Here is a 21,973-nt window from a genome sequence, read left to right on the forward strand (position 1 = left end):
TAGCATAAAAAAAAAAAGAAAGAAAGAAAAGTAAAAACAAGGTCAAAAAGTTCATAGGATTCAGCCTTGCATGCAGTTGGCTTGGTTTGATCCCATGTACTATCTGTGGTTCCCCCAACACTGTCAGTGGTCATTGCTGTGCACAGTTAGGAATAGCCCCTGAGCACTGCTGAGTGTGGCCTTAAAAAAAAAAGAAAGTAAAACAACTAGAAATATGCAACTCGAAATCAGAAGAGCATTTATTTTTACTCTGAAAAACAAGAACAAAAGCATACAGAAAACATAAAAAAACTGCAGAAACTAAAGAAAACCTAAGTAAATGACAGCTTGTGCCAGACTCATGATATTTATCAGAACAGTAATTTCTAACAATGTATACAACTCAAAGTTCCAAAAAGTTCTTTTGGAGAAGTTGATAAACAGATTCTAAAATTTATAGTAAAATATGAATAATCTAGAACAGCTACTTTACACAAGAAAAAGAACAAAATTGAAATGGACTTACATTACAATGTCACATGCAGGAAAAGAGGTAAGGCAGTTCTATGAAATGATGTCAAGAATCCTTATATATACTTAAACTACCAAATGATTCCTTCCAACTTAGGCCCTAAGTCAGATCAGTAATAAAAGCTGCGTTAAGACAAACTAGAAACATAAACAGGAGTGAAGGGCCTTGCCTTACACATGGTTGGCTCTGGTTGAATGCCTGGCACTGCATTTGATACTCTGTACATTACCAGCAGTGATCCCTGAGCAGAGTGAGAAATAAACCGTTTAACACTGGTGTCTCCAAACCAAAAGAAAAAGCTGCATTAAGAAATGGTGCTGGACTGCTCAGACATCGTCCTGCTCAAAAGAGACTTCCTTTAACACTGAGAAGACTTAACAACAACAACAACCTGCTTATAGGACAGGGCTTCCTGCATTCCCCTTTCATGGTGAAGTGAAACGAGAAGGCACTCCTCATCATGACTTCAATGTAGGACATGCAGATTCCAGAATCTTTAATACAGAAACATGAGACCAACAACAGAGACTCTGTGATAAGTGTGTTGGCGCTACGGACAATGTCTTGGAGCGAACGATAACTTTCCTGAGGCCTAGAGCTGGTCTTATGCCAGGAAACTTCAGGGGTAGGATCTCTTTGTATTTAGGCCAAGGCTATTCCTTTCCATGCCTCTCATATTTTGGTGGGCCTATGCAAACAACAATTGCCACTCTAACACCGTTTTTACTGTGCTCCTTTGACTCTAATCCTTAAAACACACCCACTTAAAATTTGAGGTTAACTTAAGCTAATATGCATGTACATGGAAATGTAAAAAACACTATGCCTCTAATGTTTAAGGAGTTACGTAAGCTTGATGGCTTTAGATTGCCTTGTGTGCTGTTAAGAAATATTATAATGTGCTACAATCTGGGGACTTGAGGGAAAAAGTAATTGCACATGGATTCTGTTTTATTTATCTTAACTTTTTTTGGTGAAAATTCAAAGTTAAGATATCAGCAAGGGGACTTCTTCTGATAATTATGTTATGGGTGATTGTCCTTCCACTGTAACTTTACCTTATCCTCTTTCTTTGCATCTTTTGTTCTCATAATTCATAATAAAAAATTATAAAAAAAAAAAAAAAAAAAAAAAAAAAAAAAGAAATGGTGCTGGAGGGTCCGGAGAGATAGCACAGCGGTGTTTGCCTTGCAAGCAGCCGATCCAGGACCAAAGGTGGTTGGTTCGAATCCCGGTGTCCCATATGGTCCCCCGTGCCTGCCAGGAGCTATTTCTGAGCAGACAGCCAGGAGTAACCCCTGAGCACAGCCGGGTGTGGCCCAAAAACCAAAAAAAAAAAGAAATGGTGCTGGGGGCGGGGCGGTGGTGCTAGAGGTAAGGTGTCTGCCTTGCCTGCGCTAGCCTAGGACAGACCCATATGGTCCCCCAAGCCTGGAGCGACTTCTGAGCGCATAGCCAAGAGTAACCCCTGAGCATCACCGGGTGTGGCCCAAAAACCAAAAAAAAAAAACAAACAGAAATGGTGCTGGGGGGCCGGCGAGGTGGCTCTAGAGGTAAGGTGTCTGCCTTGCAAGTACTAGCCAAGGAAAGATCATGACTGCGGTTCGATCCCCCCGTGTCCCATATGGCTCCCCCAAGCCAGGGGCAATTTCTGAGCACTTAGCCAGGAGTAACCCCTGAGCATCAAATGGGTGTAGCCCGAAAAACAAAAAAAAAAGAAAAAAAGAAAAAGAAATGGTGCCGGAGAGATAGCATGGAGGTAAAGCGTTTGTCTTGCATACAGAAAGACAGTGGTTCGAATCCCGGCATCCCATATAGTCCCCCGAGCCTGCCAGGAGCGATTTCTGAGCATAAAGCCAGGAATAACCCAAAAGAGAGAAATAGTGCTGGCTACAGACAATGACTTGGGTTGGACAACCTAGTATGCCTGGAGCCTAGAGTTGGTCTTATGCCAGAAAACTTCAGGGGTAGGGTATCCTTATCTTTAGGCCAAGGCTTTTCCTTTCCATGTCCCCCATATTTTGTTGGGCCTATGCAAACAACAATTGCCACTCTAACACCATTTTTACTGTGCTCCTTTGATTTTAATCCTTAATAAAAACCACTTAAACTTTTGAGGTTAACTTAAACTAATATGCATGTGCATGGAACTGTAAAAAGAAAAAAAAAAAAAAGAAATAGTGTTGGATGCCATCTTCCTGACAGAAAAATGGCCCAGCTCCTTAGAAAATAACAGATGTTAACTCTTGCCACGTTTTATGGCCTGGCTGATCCCTTTGTGGCCGTCTCAGAATGGGTGGGAACAGATTCTTCTTTTCTGTGTGAACTACAGCAGATCAACGCCACACCCTACAACCTCTGACAGAACAGCCCAGTCCCAAACTGTCAAGCCACCAAATATGTTCCAGATCTATAGATCCTAGACTGTGTGACACCTCAAAATTTCATAGTAGTGTCAGCCCAGTAATATCACGGGAAATCTGATGAGAAATCTCCCAAACTTGGTGAGTCTAAACAGTAACTCAGGGCCCGGAGAGATAGCACAGCGGCGTTTGCTTTGCAAGCAGCCAATCCAGGACCAAAGGTGGTTGGTTCGAATCCCGGTGTCCCATATGGTCCCCCGTGCCTGCCAGGAGCTATTTCTGAGCAGACAGCCAGGAGTAACCCCTGAGCACCGCCGGGTATGGCCCCAAAAAAAAAAAAACAAAAAAAACAACCAGTAACTCAGAAGCTTAACTAGCACCAACTAGCTCAGGAAACCCTTAGACACTGACTTTAGTAATACCATGGAGAGATAGATGAATTATTTTAAATTAACCTTATAATTTGATCTTGGGATTTTGATAATTCCATTTGCCTTTGTGTTGTAACAAATAATATGAAATAAATTTTGTTTGTGCCTGCAAAGAAGTGCTAAGGTTGCAGGTGGGAAATCAGGGATACTGGTTGAAGGGAAGTTACACTGGTAGTGGAAATGGAGTTGGAACATTTAGTGCCTGAAATGACTGTATTAGGAACACTTTGGTAAATTATGGTGTTATAATAAAAAAAATTTTAAGAAGATGAATGAGAAGGTGAGTCAGGAGTGATCTCTGAGCACTGAGCAACTAAGCACTGTTGGGTATGGCCTCCCAAAAAGAACAAGGTGGTTGGAATGATAGTATTGGGTGCTTGCCTCATATGCAACTGAGCCAAATTTCCCTGGCACCACATATGATCCCCTGAGCCCACCAGAAGTAATCCCTGAATGCAGAGCCGGGAGTAAGCCCGGAGCAGCTGAGTGTGAGCCAAAAGACAAGAGAAATAAAAGGATCGGGAGTCCAGGCAGGGACCCAGTGATCAGGGGTGCATATCTGCACTGGCCAGGACTCCAATTCCACAGGGTTCCAAGAGTGGTGCCTGGGAGACCCTCAAGAGCATTGGTATTGTAGGGACCCTGTGGCGTTGCATCCTCAGACCCAGGCATTGAGCTGCATGATGGGGACTGAGTGTTGTGTGAGCCCTGGGCTCACCGAACAGTTCGTGAGGCCAGTAGATCATTTCCCTGGTGGATACCAGGCTGTCAGGGAGTCACTTCCCCAATGGAACCCAGACTGTCGGGGTGGGGGTGTGTGTGCTCCCTTGGTGGTTCCTGGGCTTTCAGGGGGTCATTTCCCAGTGGATCCCAGGTTTTCAGGGGATTACAACCCTGGTGTTTTGCTTTTCCAGAAAAGAAACACTTACTATTGACGTGATCAATATAGTAGACCCCGATCTGAGGGTCGAACCCAGCTTCCCATCCCCACGGCAGCTCATCCCCAACACAGTCAGCAAACGACAGTGGCTTCGTCAACCTGTAATGAAGAAGAAATGCTTGTGAGCATTTTCGACAGGATATACAGTCAAACTTGGTGCTGGGACCTGCAGGCCAGGCATCTCTGTGTCCTGGTCTATTTGTTTTGAGGGTTCACACTACTGTGTCTGCAATCTTTAGATGCTGATGAACTTTTTGGGGTGCCATTTTGTTTCTCTGGGGTGCTGGGGTCCAACCCAAAGTCTCACATGTGCTAAGCAAATGCTCTATTGCCAGGCCCAACCCCAGCCCCTCTGGTGGGAAGTTTAGAGCCGATGACAATGAAGAGCCCTTGGAGGTAGTGCAAGCAGCCAGAGCAGCTGTCTGCATGTGTCTCCAGCTCCAGAAAAGAAATATATTTATTCGGGGGGTGGGGGGAGGAGTTTTGGGCCACACCCAGTAGTGTTCAGAGGTTATTCCTGGCTTTGCGCTCAGGGCAGCGTACATATAGGATGTTGGGGATCGAACCTGGGTTGGCTATATGCAAGGCAAGTGGCCTAACCCACTGCACTATTACTCTGGCTCCTGAAATATTATTAAAAGATTATAGATTTAGTATAGGAGGTGTTTGCCTTGAACATATCAGACCTGGGTTCAATCCTCTGTACCACGTGTACTTCCCCAAGCACCAATACGGTCACTCCTGAGCACAGAGACAGGAATAGCCCAAGTGCTACTGAATGTGTAGCCCTTCACATGGCTGCAACACTATTTTACATGCCAGTAGGTAGCCTGGGTTCCATCCTTCACACCACATGGTCCCACCAGCCAACTCAGGCTCCATCCTTGGCACCACATGATTTCCTGAGTTCTGCCAAGAGTGATGATCCCTGAATGCAGAGGCAGGAGTAAGCCCTGTGTACCACTGGGTCTGGCTCCCAAACAAAATAATAACTATCATCTTCATACGTTATTTTCTGTATTTACATAGATAATATATCATTTCTCCATTTCTATTAATATCACACTGTTTTAAAGACAGCTCTAGAGGCCAGGAAGATAGTTCACAAGACCAAAGCATATACTTTGCATGTGGAAACCCAGGATTCAACCCTCTGTTACCATATGTCCCCCAAACATCAGAGTTACTCCCAAACTGGGATTAGCCCCTGATTGCAGGGTATGGTTCCCAAACAAATAAACAAAATACATACAAGTTTCAAAATTTTAGAATTTCATTTCTATCCAAATTATGACACAAACAGAACAATATTTTCAGGTACCAGATAAAATTAAGCAATGATATCCTTGGCCCCAGAGTATAGTGAGGAAAGGGAAAGAAACTAAGTATAAGAGTATAAGTATAAGATAACTTTGTAAATCACGATGGTTTCAATAAAATAAAAAAAGCAATGATACTTATTATAGTACAATCATTTGTTCAGTAGTAGCATATACACACACACATGAAGGCAGACAGAAGACAGAAGAGCTATATTTCAAAATAAGAAATAGTCTGAATTAGAATAGACCTGGTGGGCAGAAATGCTGATCAGCTTCTAAATTGCTTCCTCTTATTTTTTTGCACAAGGAATCTGAAATGTTTAAACTTCCCTGGATGGTGAGAGAGTAAAAAGAATGGGATTGGATTTATGCTGGCTCCCCATAAAAGAGAAACAAGCAAAAAAGCCCCTAAATTCAGGAGGATTCGAGCGAACTGAATTTCAGCAAGTACCATTTGCTTAAACAACAGCCTGCCAGGCTCAGAGCAATAAAACAGTGATTAGGGCACTTGCCTGGAAAAGGCCAACTTTTGGTTCTGATCTCCAGCATCCCAAATGGTCCCCTTGAGCCTTCCAGAAGTAATTCCTGCATGCTGAGCCAGGAGTAAGCCCTGATCATCACTGGATGTGACCCCAAAACAAAACAAAACAAAAACAACAAAACAAAACAATAAAACCCCAAACAGCCTGCACTACCATGAAGAAGAAGAAACCGGTCATTTGTCGCTGCACTTTGACCAAAATCCTGTACAAAATTGGGACTGGAGTGGCCTTTTGCCTCCCTGCTGACCTTACACCATTGTCTTGAGCACAATCAGTGCTCAGACTTCATTGCTAAGTGTCTGATCACCTGGGTCAGGGCTTGAGACACATGTGGACAGATATTTCCTCTTCCCAAAGGCCCCATGGTTAATCACACACACACACACACACACACACACACACACGCACACGCACACGCACACGCACACGCGCACACACGCACAGGAGCAAAGACAGCTGGTCTGCAGGGCAGTGTGTACCAATGGCACTAAATGACAAAGCCTGGTACAGAAAAAGCCACTTGCATGTTAATAATAATACTCAGTTTCGGAGGGTGGGGATAATACTCAATCTCAGATCAAACCTCCCCTGGTGTTATTCAGCCCAGGGCTCCAGTTCATCTGCTGGTTCCCCTAGAGGAGCTGGAGCAATAGCACAGCAGGAAGAGAGTTTGCCTTGCATGTGGCCCACCCGGGTTCAATCCCCAGCATCCCATAGGGTCCCCTGAGTCTGCCAGGAGTGATTCCTGAGTTCAGAGCCAGGAGTGGGGCCTGAGTATGGCCGGGAGTGACCAAACAAACAAACATAAAACTGCCTCCAGGAAAGCAGGGACCATACCTGCAAGAAGCCATACCTGCGATTCCTGAGGGTTTTCATTCAAGTCTCAAGACCCCTCAGCTATTACCTGCATTTCTCCAAGGAGTCCCAGTTATTAGAGATGGCTCTGAAATAAGGGGCAAGCAAAGCCACAACCATCCACAATGGCTGCAGAAAAGTTTTATTTATTCATTCATTCAGTTTTGGGGCTATACCCAGAGGTGTTCAGGTGTTACTCCTGATTCTGTGCTCAAAAATGCAAAAATGACTCCGACTGGTGCTCAGGGGACCATAAGGGATGCCGAGGATTGAACCCAGGTTGGCCACTCGGGTGCAAGGCAAACGTCCTCCCCGCTGTGCTATGGCTCCAGCTTCCATGTGCAGAGAAGTTAAGATTAGAGTTGCTGGGCGTCCTGTCCACACAGGTGAAGTGCTTTGCTAGGTCCCCCTGAATTCTGAGTATTTGACCTCAGGTAGGAGAGATGGGAAAGGGGCAGGGGTTAGGGCACTTGCCTTGTGGCCTTGTGGCAGATGGTCCTACCGGGAGGGAGTTCTGAGCACTGCCGGGATGTGTCCTCCCACCCACCCCCATTCCAAGTGTCTGTCCTCTATGAGAAACAGTTTATAAAGTTGTCAATCACACAGTTTAAAGGGAGGACCAAATTCCAGGAAGAATTTTCTTTAGAAGAATGTTGTTTACCCTCCTGCAAAAACAGTCTCTCTCTCTCTCTCTCTCTCTCTCTCTCTCTCTCTCTCTCTCTCTCTCTCTCTCTCTCTCTCTCTCTCTCTCTCTTATTCTGTGCTCAAACATTCTAGAGGTGCCTGATGGGTGGGGTTGCAGTTGAGAAAAGGCTCTGTGTCCAGTGCTCAGGTACAAGGACTGAGCCATTGTTGCACTAGGATATGATGCCCTTTGCAGGGGGACAAGGAGGGGTGGAGGATGAAGCCGATGAAGCAGAAGACAGGCTGGGCCTGCAGACTCTTCCCAGGGGCTGGTTCTTTGACCAGATCCTAGGCAACTGGCCCAGCTATGGGAGATGCTGGGGTTGGCATTATCCTTGGGGCCAAAGATCATGTGTGATGGGTTTTCAGACACCTAGGTTTGCTTCCCAGACCTGTGCTCCTTGAACCTTGGCATCCCAAGTCTCTCTCCCCACTCCAAACCTGTGTATCTCCTTCCCTCAGCACCCCCCCCCCCTTTTCTGCACATGCAGTCCCACAGCGAACACCTGTCTCTCCTTACATCTCAACAAGTCTAATATTTTTTTTTGGGCCACACCCAGCAGTGCTCAGGGGTCACTCCTGGCTGTCTGCTCAGAAATAGCTCCTGGCAGGCACGGGGGACCATATGGGAAACCGGGATTCGAACCAACCACCTTTGGTCCTGGATCAGCTGCTTGCAAGGCAAACGCCGCTGTGCTATCTCTCCGGGCCCAACAAGTCTAATCTTTTCCTGTGAAAACAGCCTTTCCTTGGGCTAGAGAGATGGTCCAGGAGGGAAGGGGTTGCCTTGGATCCCGCCAACCCCAAATGGAATCTTTGGCACTGTATATGGTCCTCTGAGCACCACCAGAACTGACTCCTGAGCACTGTCAGGCATAGCATCTGAGCACCAACAGCTGTGGCCCCAATCCACTCACCCACCCCTAAATATTTTGCTTTCCTTGGCCCTCAGGCAGAGCTCAGCAGGATGGGATGCAGGCCTTGCACGAAGGAGTCCAGGGCTATTTCTGGCAGGTCCCCATGGCATCTCTGGGTGTGACTCAAATCCCAAAACAAAAAAATTCTATGACAGACTCTTCCTTTTTCTTTTTCCCTCACTCCCTCAGGGATCAAACCCAGGTCTCCCCTATGCCAAGCTGTGAGCTCAACCACTGGTCCAACTCTCCCCAGAGGAGAAACACCCCAAACACCCCATACAAATACCCAGCCACATTCACTCTGACCATTCATTATTCACACCTGACTTCTGGAAGCCAACCCAGGCAGGCAGAGTTGTGGAGGTGTCCCCAGGAATGAGTATGGGGCTTTTGCTACTGGTTTGAGGAACAAGACATATTAATTCCCCCTCCCAAAAAAAAAGAAAAAAATAAGTCAACATCCCCCAATATTTTGTGCTTTGTTGTTAGTCTTTAAGTTGGCTGGTGCTGGTGAGTGATATAGATATTTATTTTCCAGGATGGAAAGTACCCCATATGGAGACTTCCAAATAGTCAGTGAAACTCAGTCTCTGTCTCAGAGCTGGTGGGTACCAGGATGTGTGGGGGTTGGGTGGGGTGAGGGGATGAGGGGTGGAGTCAGAGAGAAAGGCAGGCCAGCAACTAGGTGCTGCTGCGACTTCCCAGCAGTCTGTTCAGTGGGGGGGGGGGTGCAAAAGTTGGCCCCCATAGACCACTTTTTACAAAGGAGTCAGGAACAGGGTCCCAGAGAAAGAAGCTCAAAGAGATCAAACATGGGGCAAGCCGGAGTGATAGCATAGTGATAGGGATTTGCCTTGCACACTGCTGACCCAGGATGGACCCAGGTTCAATCCCCTGCGTCCCATACAGTCCCTCGAGCCTGCCAGGAGCAATTTCTGAGTGCAGAGCCAGGAGCACTGGGTGTATCCCAAAAACAAAGAAACAAAAAGAGAGAGATCAAAGAGGGGGGATAGAAGAGGAGAGAACAAGAAGAAAGGGGAGAGAGGAGAGAAAAGAGATGAGAGAGAGAAGAGAGAAAATGTGTACACACTAGATGTATGGAATACTACTCTGCTGTTAAAAAGGATGAAAAGGGCCTTTTATTTATTTACTTTTTTTTTTTTTTTTAAGTTTTAGGGCTACGCCCACCAACGCTCAGGGGTTACTCTTGGCCTGCGCTCCGGTATCACTCCTGGTACTCAGGGAATCCTATGGGATGCTGGCAATCAAACCCAGGTCAGCTGCATGCAAGGAAAACACCCTCTCTGCTATACTGTCAGTCCGCCCCAAAAAGAGCTTTTTAGATGGAAATGAATGGAACTGGGGCGACCAGGCAGAGTGAAGCCAGCCAGGAAGCAAAAGACAATGGCCGGATGGTCCCGCTCAGATGTGGAGTATAAATAACTAAAGCAAACAAACTGGCAAGCCCAAGCCCAAGCCAGGGTGACAGGGAAGGCGGTGGCCAGTGAGAAAGGAGGGGCTGGTGTTTAGTAAAGAATTGGGGGGATGTCTTTCTGGCAGTGAGTGTGGGGGGAGTCTCTGAACTTTGGTGGAGGAAGAGGTGACAAGACACGGTGCCATGAAGCTAAATCCTCAGAATTACATTGTGCTGCAAACCAATGGGGAAAAAGAAAAGTTCTTTTCCATTGGAAGGGATTGGAGAGACCACTCAAAGGGCTGGAATTGGGAGCCTCAGAGTTCAGCCCGTAGTACAGCTCTTGTCCCCAATTCAACCCCACCACAGCCCTAAATTGGTGGCCCCCAGCACTACAGCCCAGGACTGAGTTGTTAGCACTCCAGTGCATCACCAGGACTCAGTGTTTGGGCCCCGGGCACTGCTCACCAATGTTTTAAACACCCCCCAACTGTTTAAAAGCATTTTAACCAACAGATGAAAACCACACATACTTGAATCTCAACCTGTTTCTCTCCTAAGTATCAGGGAACATCTGCTTATAGGGTTTGTTAAGTTTGGGGACATGATGAAGAGAATTTCCATGGCCAGAGCAGCAAAGAAGATCCTTAAGGAGTATTGTCCAAATAAGAATCCCTCCCTGGGGCTGGAGAGACAGAACAGCGGCGCGCTTTGCAAGCAGCCCACCCAGGACCTTAGGTGGTTGGTTCGAATCCTGGCGTCCCATATGCACCCCCCCCCCCCCGTGCCTGCCAGGAGCTATTTCTGAGCAGATAGCCAGGAGTAACCCCTGAGCACCACCGGGTATGGTCCAAAAACCAAAAAAAAAAAAAAAAAAAATCCCTCCCTGGGGCTGGGCGGGAGCAGGTAGCACAGCAGGGAGGATGTTTGTCTTGCACATGGCCCATCTGGGTTCGAGTACTGGCATCCCAGAGGGATCCCCAAGTGTACCAGGAATAATTCCTGAGCACAGAGCCAGGAGTAAGCCCAGGGTGCCAATGGGTGTGGCGCGCACACACACACACACACACACACACACACACACACACACACACACACACACACACACACACAATCTCCACATCCCATACCTCAACACTTGTCCCAAACATCCAATTCAGGGATCTTCATTCTCTGTTGTCTCAAGTAGTCTGCTCCAGACGGATTCCTCTAGAAATCCTGAATGGTGGGAAGGGGGCAAATACCCCTTACTGCATGAGCTACAGCAGCCCACCACCACACCCAACACCCTCAGACATTTCAACCTTTCATGATATAATCAGCCCAGTAGAATCCCAGCAAATCTGATAGGAAAGTTATGTAGTAATCTTTCCAGCTCAGTGAACCTAAACAGGAACCCAGAAGACTCAGCTAGCATCAACCACAGCTCAGGAAATACTCAGACACTGACTTTAGGAACACCAGGGAGAGACAAAACAGTTATTTCAAATTGACACGTTTCATTCCAAGCCAGGCTCTTTTAAAAGTACAATATGCCTGAGTATACAGATGCACAAAGAACATTATCCACATCTTTATGAGGGTGGTCCAAAGGGAAACTGAAGCGGAAACTTCATGCCCCAAATTCAGGGCCCAATTAATCCAACAGGAAACTATCTGTAGTATTGAATACTGCCTAAGAAACACCCCATTTCATTTGAGGAAAAAAATTCTCATGAAAAAGAATACATATCGGGAAATTTTAGGATGAAAATGCTCTACTTCTCCATAAAAATTATGTCTCTATATTTTGTTTTTGGACTGAACCTGGCAGTGCTCAAAGGTTACTTCTGGCTCTGAGCTCAGAAATTACTCTTGGGGCCGGGAAGGTGGCGCTAGAGGTAAGGTGTCTGCCTTACAAGCGCTAGCCAAGGAACGGACCGCGGTTCGATCCCCCGGCGTCCCATATGGTCCCCCCAAGCCAGGGGCGATTTCTGAGCACATAGCCAGGAGTAACCCCTGAGCGTCAAACGGGTGTGGCCCAAAAACCAAAAAAAAAAAAAATTACTCTTGGCAGTGTTCAGGGGATCCTATGGGAAGCCAGGAATTGAACCTGGGTCGGCTGCATGCAAGTCAAACACTCTACACGCTGTACTATTGCTCTGACCCAATGTCTATATATTATATATCTATATTTCTATATCTATATCTATGTTAGTTTCTTTCTAGGCCATCTAAAATTAAAATTCTTTTACAAAACACACCAATCGCTCACACTCTGCATTTCCTGAGACTTGATGCAATTGAACAGGCAAGGAATCTTTCAGCTGCCAGCATGAAGTTGACTTCAGTCCTTCCCCAATCCTTTCATCTTTTTTTTTTGGGGGGGGGCCACACCTGGCAGTGCTCAGGGGTTACTCCTGGCTGTCTGCTCAGAAATGGCTCCTGGCAGGCACGGGGGACCATATGGGACACCGGGACTCGAACCAACCACCTTTGGTCCTGGATCGGCTGCTTGCAAGGCAAACGCCCCTGTGCTATCTCTTCAGGCCCCAATCCTTTCGTCTTTACACAGTGTGGGCTACACTCCTATATTTAACTCATCACCAATTAAGGGAGATTAGATTCCATCTCCTTCATGAGAAACTATTGTGTTGATGAACATTGCTGCAAAGTTTTTGGTTGTGTGGTGCAATTCCTCTTCCACATAAATTCCTGGCCATAAATTAACATGGATGCATGTGGTTTAAATGAGAAAAGTGTCCAGGTAGGTGCCTTAAAGATATGCAAGACAATCCAGCATTGCAATGGGAAAATTCAGATAATTTTTCTCTATATGGGTTGGATCCTCACATCCCCTGACTCACTCTTCCATCTCTAAGGGATTGTAGGAGCCTGCAAGACCTGCAACATTTTGTTATGTTTATTTGTTTCTTTGCTGATTGGTCCTTTCTCAACCACTGTTTGGTCTTTCTTATTTCTTGGTCACTCCTTTGCACACACTTTGCATGGGCAAAACCATGCGTGGTCAGAACAGAGTTGGGTGGGTGACAGGTAATGACTGGCAGATGCAGAAGAGGCCAGGTCAGTTTGGGGGAGCATCATAGGCAGGAAGGACAAACCATGCAGGAACTCAGATGAGAGTCTGGGTGCAAAGATTCACCTTCCAGCAGGCGCTGGGAGGAAGGCAGGACGGGGGGAACACACGGGCAGTAGTGCCTGGGATCCACATCTTGGCCGGAAACAGAGAGAGAGAGAGAGAGAGAGAGAGAGAGAGAGAGAGAGAGAGAGAGAGAGAGAGAGAGAGAGAGAGAGAGAGAGAGAGAGAGAGAGAGGGAGAGAGAGAGAGAGAGAGAGAGAGAGAGAGAGAGAGAGAGATATGAAGACAACCAATGAGCATCCTCTAGGTGTGGGGAAGATCTGAGAAATAGCCGATGAAAACCCACCAACCCCCAGATTCTGAGCCAATGAGTGTCCTACCAGGCAGCCAATGAGCATTGATAATCAATGCCCACCTTCCAGGTGTGGGGGAGTCTGAAAGTGCCAATGACTGTTCTCCAGGTTGTAGGGTTTGATGCTGACAGCCTGTGACTGACCCACCTGGGTGTGGGTGGCTCTAATGTAGCCCATGATTGTCCTCTAGGTGTAGGTGGCACCTGACAAAATGCTCCCAGCAGCCACCTCTGCTCTGTTCTGATGGCTCCTACACTGGGCATCGCCTACTTGCTGGAACATCAGCAGAAGGTTCCGTTCTGCCACTGAGAGGGGAGGCAGTGAGGGGAGGAGGGGAGGTAGAGATAAAGGAACCAATGACCTGCATCATAGCTAGAATCTGTTTGCCAGACTAAAATAAAGTGCCCAGTGCCTGCTTGGGACTGTGGAGACAGGACGCATCCTAGGGCTGGGAATCTGTGGGGATGACTTAACTGGGACCACAAATGACTACCCAAGTCGCCAGTGTCCATTTCCCATCACCCTGCCTGCCTCCATGCAGGCACAAACAAATTTGCTTCCTACTGGTTGTTGCAATAAAAAGGAAAATGGAATTATCAGAAAAATGGAATTATTTCAATTTGAAATAACTGTTCTTTCTATCTTCATGGTGTTATCAAGGTCAGTGTCTGAGGATTTCCTGACTGTGGTTGGTGCCGGTTGAGCTTCTGTGTTCCAGGTTAGGCTTCCTAAACTTGGGAGATGTCTATGGAACTTTCCCATCAGATTTCCTGTGGCCCTTCTGGGCTGACCCTGCTATGAAATTTGGAAGTGTTGGAAGGTATTGGGTGTGGCTGCGGGCTGCTGTAGGTCATGCAGAAAGGGGAATCTGCCCCCTGGCTCCAATTTGAGTTTTCCACAGAGGTATCAGCCTGACCCTGACAACTACCGGGAAGAGTCAGTGACCATTATTTTCTTTGGGAACTTGGTAGAGGAACTGGGCTATTTTTCTGGTGGGAAAATGATGGGGATGGGGGGACTTGGCTCACCCCCATGCAGAAAATATCCCACAGTTTTCAGCCCATAATCTGGTCCCACCTGGGACAATTCAGCTGCTCATATAATTTGAATTCAGTCACTTTGGTGGGCTCCTTGATAGGCAGTGGTCCTCAAACTATGGCCCGCGGGCCACATATTGTATTTGTATCTGTTTTGTTTCTTCATTGCAAAAGAAGATATATGCAGTGTGCATAAGAATTCGTTCATAAGTTTTGTTTTTACTATTGTCAGACCCTCCAATGGTCTGAGGGACAGTGAACTGGCCCCCTGTTTAAAAAGTTTGAGGACCCCTGCATGTCGGGTAACCCAGGAGCTGTCAGTGGTGGCCCCCTGTCAGCATCACCCTGTGGGCTGCATCTTTCATAGGACTGTCATGTCTGGTTTATGCTCTTCACTGATACTGTCTCTGTCTCTCCCCCACTCAGTGTGGCTCCATGTCCTGTGGCCGTGGCACTGAATACACTCTTCTGAGATCCATCGACAGGTGCACACTACCGCTCCCCATCCCTAAAAGACATGACAGTTTTATTTTTTAATTTTCTAGAATGTTCTAGAGCTGGAATTTTGAGAGTCAAGTATCAGGTAGCTCAGACATACAACTAAGTGCCCTGAGGTGTCCTGGTTGGCCAGGCCAGTTCAGCCCTCCATTCCCTTGTCACTGGTGATGATTTGGGGTGAAGGGGACGTGCCTCTGCTCTCTGGCCCCTGTTTCCCCTCTGGCAGAGTCCCAGCTCCACTCAGCATTGAGAGTTAGACCTATGGAATGTGAGGAATGCCCAAGCTACACTAACTCAGACATGACTAGCAAACGCGCCTGCCCTTTGAGCTGAGGCTCCAAACTGGGTTTGAACAACTCAAGTTGGGAGGCTGTGGGCCTGGGCATACATAGAAAACAATCATAAACAAGCACCCATGATAAAATTATAACAAACACATATATGTAATGAGGAGGAGGAACAGCAAACCATTGGTCAGACCCAAACAGAAGATACCAGATACATATATATGCAAATACATATACATACACAGACATACATCCCATTGCCAAGAAATTTCTCCTAGCAAATAGCTGGGAGGGAAAATAATCTCTTCATTGGGGAAATTCCAAGAAACAATAGATTCAACTCGTGTGTGTGTGTGTGTGTGTGTGTGTGTGTGTGTGTGTGTGTGTGTGCGCGCGCGCGCGCGCTTAATATTCCCCTCTAGCCAAGTAACAGCCTGGGAGAAGAGGCATAATGACATGACCGATACGTGGGAGTAAGCAAAAGGTGAAATCCTGTGTCCTCAGGATTCAGGCACTTGTACATGTTAGCAGTCTTCACCCAGACTGACAGCTGACAGCCAGGGCAGGGCAGGGCAGGCTGCAGTGAAGAACAAGGCCCAGGTCTCAGGCCTATCCATTCTATCTTTCCACTAGGTCCAAGTTCAGAGCAGTTCTGGATGATTCCCTAGAGCAGTAAGCCTGAGAGCATGGCTCCTCATTCCTAAAGCACAGAGCACCTCCTTTGGATACAGACCAAACCCTAAACCTGAGAAGCTCCATCTTCCCAGTGCCTGAAGGCAGCAAAGTAGCAAAGGGTTGGGGGACAGGAGAGGATTTTTTTGTAAAAAGTTTTATACAGGGCCCGGAGAGATAGCACAGCGGCGTTTGCCTTGCAAGCAGCCGATCCAGGACCAAAGGTGGTTGGTTCGAATCCCAGTGTCCCATATGGTCCCCCGTGCCTGCCAGGAGCTATTTCTGAACAGACAGCCAGGAGTAACCCCTGAGCACCGCCGGGTGTGGCCCAAAAACCAAAAAAAAAAAAAAAAAAGTTTTATACATAGGAGCTGAAGTGGGAAGGGCGCGTGCCTTGTACACAGTTAATCCAAAACTAGGTTCAATCTCTAGCACCCCAGCTTGTCCCGCCAGGATCTACTAGAAGTGATCCTTGAGCAAAGAACCAGGAGTAAGCCCTGAGCACAGCCAGGAGAGACCTTTCACTCTTCATCACCCCCAAACAGTCTTAGAAATAAATTCCATGGAGGACAAAAGAGCAGAGACAAGCTCATAGATTGAGGAATTAGAAGAGGGAGTTTAGGAAGTTCCCCCAGAAAGTGAGGCAAATCAAAGGGGAGACATGGACCATGGATAGATAGAGCATGCATGGAGGATACCCAAGGGGATCTGGCTACAAGCAGGACAGAAATGTGTGCAGAAGACAGGCTGGGAACCTCGGAACGCAGAGATGTGGGTTTCCGGACTGGGCAGGCCCATCCAGAACAATGGATTGAAAACAAAACAGACCCAGATCAAAGCCCAGCAGTGAATAATTTTAGAACACAGGGGGCGAAGGGAAGTGGCCAAGAGGAACCAGGTCACCCCGAGTCAAACACCAGAGAAGCATCATGTATTCCTGAGGAAGATCAAGTCAGTCCAGCTCCTCAGAGCAAGGTACGTCCACCCTGGGCTCGTGTCCCAGCACAGACACATCAGGTGCTAGAGCAGAAGGTAATACAACAGAAACTTGGTTAATGGCCTCCGAGGCTCTATTGAGGCAGCCCTGCTAGATGGCAGAGAAAACCAAAAAGAAGATGGTGGGGTGAGTGTAAGTCAGTAATGTACATGTACAGAGGTCTTGGGTTTGATCTTCTATCCCCAGTACCACAGCCATCATACCACACCACACATAGTGACCATACACACAGGCACACATAACTTCCAGTACAGAAGAAAAACAATCAGACACAGAGAACACACAAACACACATGCACAGGGTCCAGCACAGGAAGAAAATATACAAGCACAAAGATACACAGACAGACACATACAGAGTCTAGCACAGAAGGAAAACATTCAGACATAGAGGATACACAGAAATACAGGGGTCTAGCACAGGAAAAAAAAAATACAGGTATAGAAGACACACAGCACCCAGTCCAGAAAGAAAACATACAAGACTACAAGACACACATACAAAGGGTCCAGAACAGGAAAAATATACAGATATAAAAGGCATGTAGATGGGTAGATGGACACACACACACACACACACACACACACACACACACAGAGTCTAGCACAGGATAAAGCACACAAACATAAAAGACATGTACAGAAATACACACAATGCCCAGTAAAAGAAGACCATGCAACAATGGAACTGGCTGGATACATTCATGCTCATGGCATGTGGTGGTACATGCTGGCTGCTCGACCTGAGGGTCAGAGCCAGGGGCTGAGGGGCATGAGAGGCTCTGAGGGGCCTATCCCTGAGAGGCAGGAAATTTCATCCTGACCTGCCCAACCTAGGCTGAGACACATGCTCAGAACCAGAGACAAAACACCCAAGTCACCAATACTCACATGGCAGTGGCAGGCCCTGAGGGGCACAGGGCTGCCTGCTGCCCACAGGCACATACTGCTAACCCATGAAGACTGGCCATGGCTCAGTTCCAGTGTCTAAGGCTCTATGTGCTCAGGATTCCAGCACCTCTCATTGCTCCCAATCACAAAACCTGGTAACATTAGGCTAATGACAGAGGTAGTGGGGTCTGTTTGCTTCTATTTTCCTTTTCTGGGGATGGGGGCGGGGACAACCCAGCAGTGCTCAGGGCTTAGTCCGAGCTCTGCACTCCGAAATCACTCCTGATGGGGTTCAGGGTACCCTATGGAAAGCTGGGGATCGAATGCAGGTCAGCGGCATGCAAGATCAGATCCCTTCACTCTGCTACAGCTCCAGCAGTCACCTCTTTTATTTTATTTTACCTTCCATAGCAAGTTTGGGAAAGAATTTGTATTTGATTGTATTATCGTAAGAGCCTTACCCATTGGACTATCTCTTCATTCACTTAGGAATCACTCCTAGAGTGATAGCACAGCAGGAGGACACTGGTCTTGTACTCAGCCAACCTGGGTTCGATCCCTGGCATCCCAAAAGGTCCTCTGAACCTGAAAGGATTCCTGATTGCAGAGCCAGGAGTAACAACTGAGCACCACCAGGTGTGCCCCCCAAAAGCAGGTTTGGGGGGGGTCTATGGGATGCCAGGAATGGAACACTATCCCCACTGTGCTATTGCTCCAGCTCCTAATGTAGTGTTTTAATAGCAACAAAGCTCAACTGTGAGTCCCAAATTAAATTTTATTTGTCCAATAAAATTATATGATAACAATAATTTCTTCTTCCACCTTACTTGGAAGCCGCGTTCTCGTCGCTACACTAAGATAATAAGGTGGGACCAGAGAGGCAGATGTGGAGGAGTGTCCAGTTTCATCCCCGGCACCATGTGGTCCCCCATGAAGGTTCTAGCAGAGCCCACCTCCCCAGTATCATCGGGCATGGCCCAAACACTCCCTCCAACACACACAAACTAACAAGAGTTAACATATGTGCTGGTTCCTTCATGCCCATGTCATGGCTGGGCATATGGGAAGATATTTAGTTTGTCAGCAGGACTGAAACACTCTTGCTTGGGGTGGGGACTCTTAAAGATGCTCCATCTAATGGAGAAAGAAAGCCCAAACTGAAAGTTTCATTTGTGCGGTCGGGGTGTGGAGACTCAGGGTTTGATTTTCCATCCCCAGCACCACAGCCATCACACCACACCACACCACACCACACACACAAAGACCATACACACAGGCACACATAGCTTGCAGTACAGAAGAAAAATAATCAGACACAGAGAACACACAAACACACATGCACAGGGTTCAGCGCAGGAAGAAAATATATAGGCATAGAGATACACAGACAAACACATACAGAGTCTAGCACAGAAGGAAAACATTCAGACATAGAAGATACACAGAAACACAGGGATCTAGCACAGGCATAGAAGGCATGTACGAACAGACATACAAACACACATAAATACACAGCACCCAGTCCAGAAAGAAAACATACAAGACACACATACAGAGGGTCCAGAACAGGAAGAAAATATGTCAGGAACTTTTAGGGCAACATTCTAGACTGCTTTGTCCCACTATGCTCTGTTGCTATGTTCTTTTTTCCATCCATATAGCAGAAAACCACATGGAGTTCCTGGAATCCCCCTCTCCCGGTTATCATGTGCTACTACTGTGATTGTTATTTCTGTTATTAAGCCCTGTTAATTATTTGTGGGTTTTTTTTGCGGTTTTTTTTTTTTTTTTTTGGATACACCTGGCAGAGCTCAGGGGTTACTCCTGGCTCTGCACTCAGAAATCACTCCTTGAAAGCTCGGGGGGCCATATGGGATGCCAGGGATTGAGCCCAGATTGGTCCTGGGACGGCTGCATGCAAGGCAAATGCCCTACCTCTGTGCTATCACTTCAGCCTCATAATGCTTGTTAATTATTAATCCCTGTTATTATTACTGTTATTGATCCCTGTCCTGTGATTTCTCCTATTACCCCTGTAAATAAGACTCAAGATCAGCACTGGTAAAGAACATCTTGAAAGTTTATTTCAACCCGGGTTTGCTGTGTCTCATCTTCCAGAATGTTCTCTGACTTCTCCCTCTCCTCAGCTCTCTGCAATACTGAACCAGTTCCAAGTCCAGCAGGGGAAAGGGAATGGGCAGGAGGCTGCAGCAAACACTTTGTGAGAGACCCAGGTTCCATCCTTGCTCCACACTGCATGGCCCCCTGAAAAGTTTTTCTGGGTATGGTCCCAAAACCAGTGGCTGGTGTGAGTGCCCCCTCAATAAGAGTCTGGGGACACTTTATTTTCGGCTGGTTAATGGAGTTCCTGATGCATCAAGCCCAGAGGCAGTAACATTCAGGGGTACCAGAGAAAGATAGAAAATGGATTTAGGGTTTCCCTGGCTGACATTTGCTTTCCTCAAAGATTCTAGATACTGAGATTTTTTGAGGGGAGGTCACACCCAGCAGTGCTCAAGGGCTACTCCTGGCTCTACGCTCAGAAATTGCCCCCAGCAGGCTCGGGGGACCATATGGGATGCCGGGATTCAAACCACAGACCTTCTGTATGCAAGGCAAACGCCTTACCGCTGTGCTATCTCTCTGGCCCCCAGATACTGAGATTTTAAGGAAATGCCCCAACATCTGTCAAATTGGTGGGTGGATGTCTACACCCATCTCCATGGAAGCCAGGTAGATGGCTGTCTACACCCCATCTTTTTGTTTACACCCCATTTTCATGAGGCCGGATGGATGAATGTCTATACCCCATCTCCATGAGGTGGGTGGATGGATGTCTACACCCATCTCCATGAAGCATGAGGTCAGGTAGATAGATATTAACATCCCATCTTCATGAAGCTGAGTGGGTGAATGTCTATACTTCCATCTCCATCAAGTCAGGTGGAGGGATGTCTATATCCCATCTCCATTAAGTTGGGTAGATAGATGTCTATACCCCACTCCCCTGAACTCAAAAAAGACAGAGCTGACACAGGGCCAGAAGGAGCCAGGGTTTGGGGAGGGAGCGCAGGGGTTAGGGCGCAGGCCTGGCATGCAAGGGGCGATGGGCCGACCCTAACATCCCCCTAGCACTATGGGAAGCCTTAAGTCAGGGGTCTCAAACTCGAGGCCTGTGGGCTGTTTGCGGCCCTCCGTACAACATTTTGTGGCCCGCCGCCGGCCTTCAAATATCGCAGTATTCGTGATTATTCGCTTACCGAATAATCACAATAAAAATCGCATTAGTAAGAAAAAAAATCACATTAAACATTCGCATACCTTGAGCAGTTCCGTTCGGGGTACGCAAATGTTTAATGTGATTTTTTGCGATTTTTTTTCTTACTAGTACGATTTTTTATTGCCAATAGTTGGTAAGCAAAATCCCTTATGCGGCCCTGCCTCACCCCGTCTTTGCCTCCTGCGGCCCCCAGGTAAATTGAGTTTGAGATCCCTGCCTTAAGTGCTCCCCAGCAGCTCTGTATCCTCTGAATATAACATTCAACTGCTGACTAGGTTGGTTGAGAATCGGGGGGAAGGGGCTTCCGTCCCCCAAGCACCATTTGGAAAACCCCCAAAATAAACAATAATCAGAGTCCCTCCCCAAGAGTTTTAGCTTGAAGTGAGTTGGGCACGGCCCAGAAAGACAGAGTTCCTAATTCTGCCACATGCTCACTCACTGGGAAGAATGTCACATTTCCTGTCTCTCCTTGTTGTTTTTTTTTTCTTCTTCTCCCCCTCCAAAACAACAGACTTGAGTCAGACTCAAACGACTCAAGTCAGTCCATGCACTGATGCTTTAATGAAAATTTTTAGAGGCTATGATTCAAGAGGGTGATAATTCTCTGGATTTTCTTACTCAGAGAAAAACCCAAACATCTTCATTAGCAGTGACTCCCTCCCAACCCCCAGTGATTTTGCTTTAAAATCTTCTGTCTCCCAAGAGCCCTTTCCTCCAGCAGGCAGGAAAGATAAGGGTCACCCAGAAACTTCCAGGACTAACCGGCTCTGCTGATTTCAGCAGCTGAGGAGTTGAAGAGAAACACAGGACAGCAGGTAAGGCACTTGCCTTGAAAGTGGTCAAACCAGGTTTGATCCCCAGCATCCCACAGGGTTACCTGAGCACCTCCAGGAGTGATTTC

At 47.0% G+C, this 21,973-nt stretch overlaps 1 protein-coding gene across 1 annotated transcript in view; it reads right to left on the minus strand.

The window, feature by feature from the left end:
- The window catches only part of WWC2 (WW and C2 domain containing 2), a 120,421-nt gene that overhangs the window by 51,078 nt on the left and 47,370 nt on the right, over positions 1-21,973 (minus strand). Inside the window, exon 2 of the mRNA XM_049771416.1 lies at positions 4,235-4,344. Coding sequence (XP_049627373.1) covers positions 4,235-4,344 — 110 coding nt within the window. The remainder of the gene's footprint in view (positions 1-4,234; positions 4,345-21,973) is intronic.

Source organism: Suncus etruscus, chromosome 4 (genome assembly GCF_024139225.1).
Source record: "Suncus etruscus isolate mSunEtr1 chromosome 4, mSunEtr1.pri.cur, whole genome shotgun sequence".
NCBI lineage: Eukaryota > Metazoa > Chordata > Mammalia > Eulipotyphla > Soricidae > Suncus > Suncus etruscus.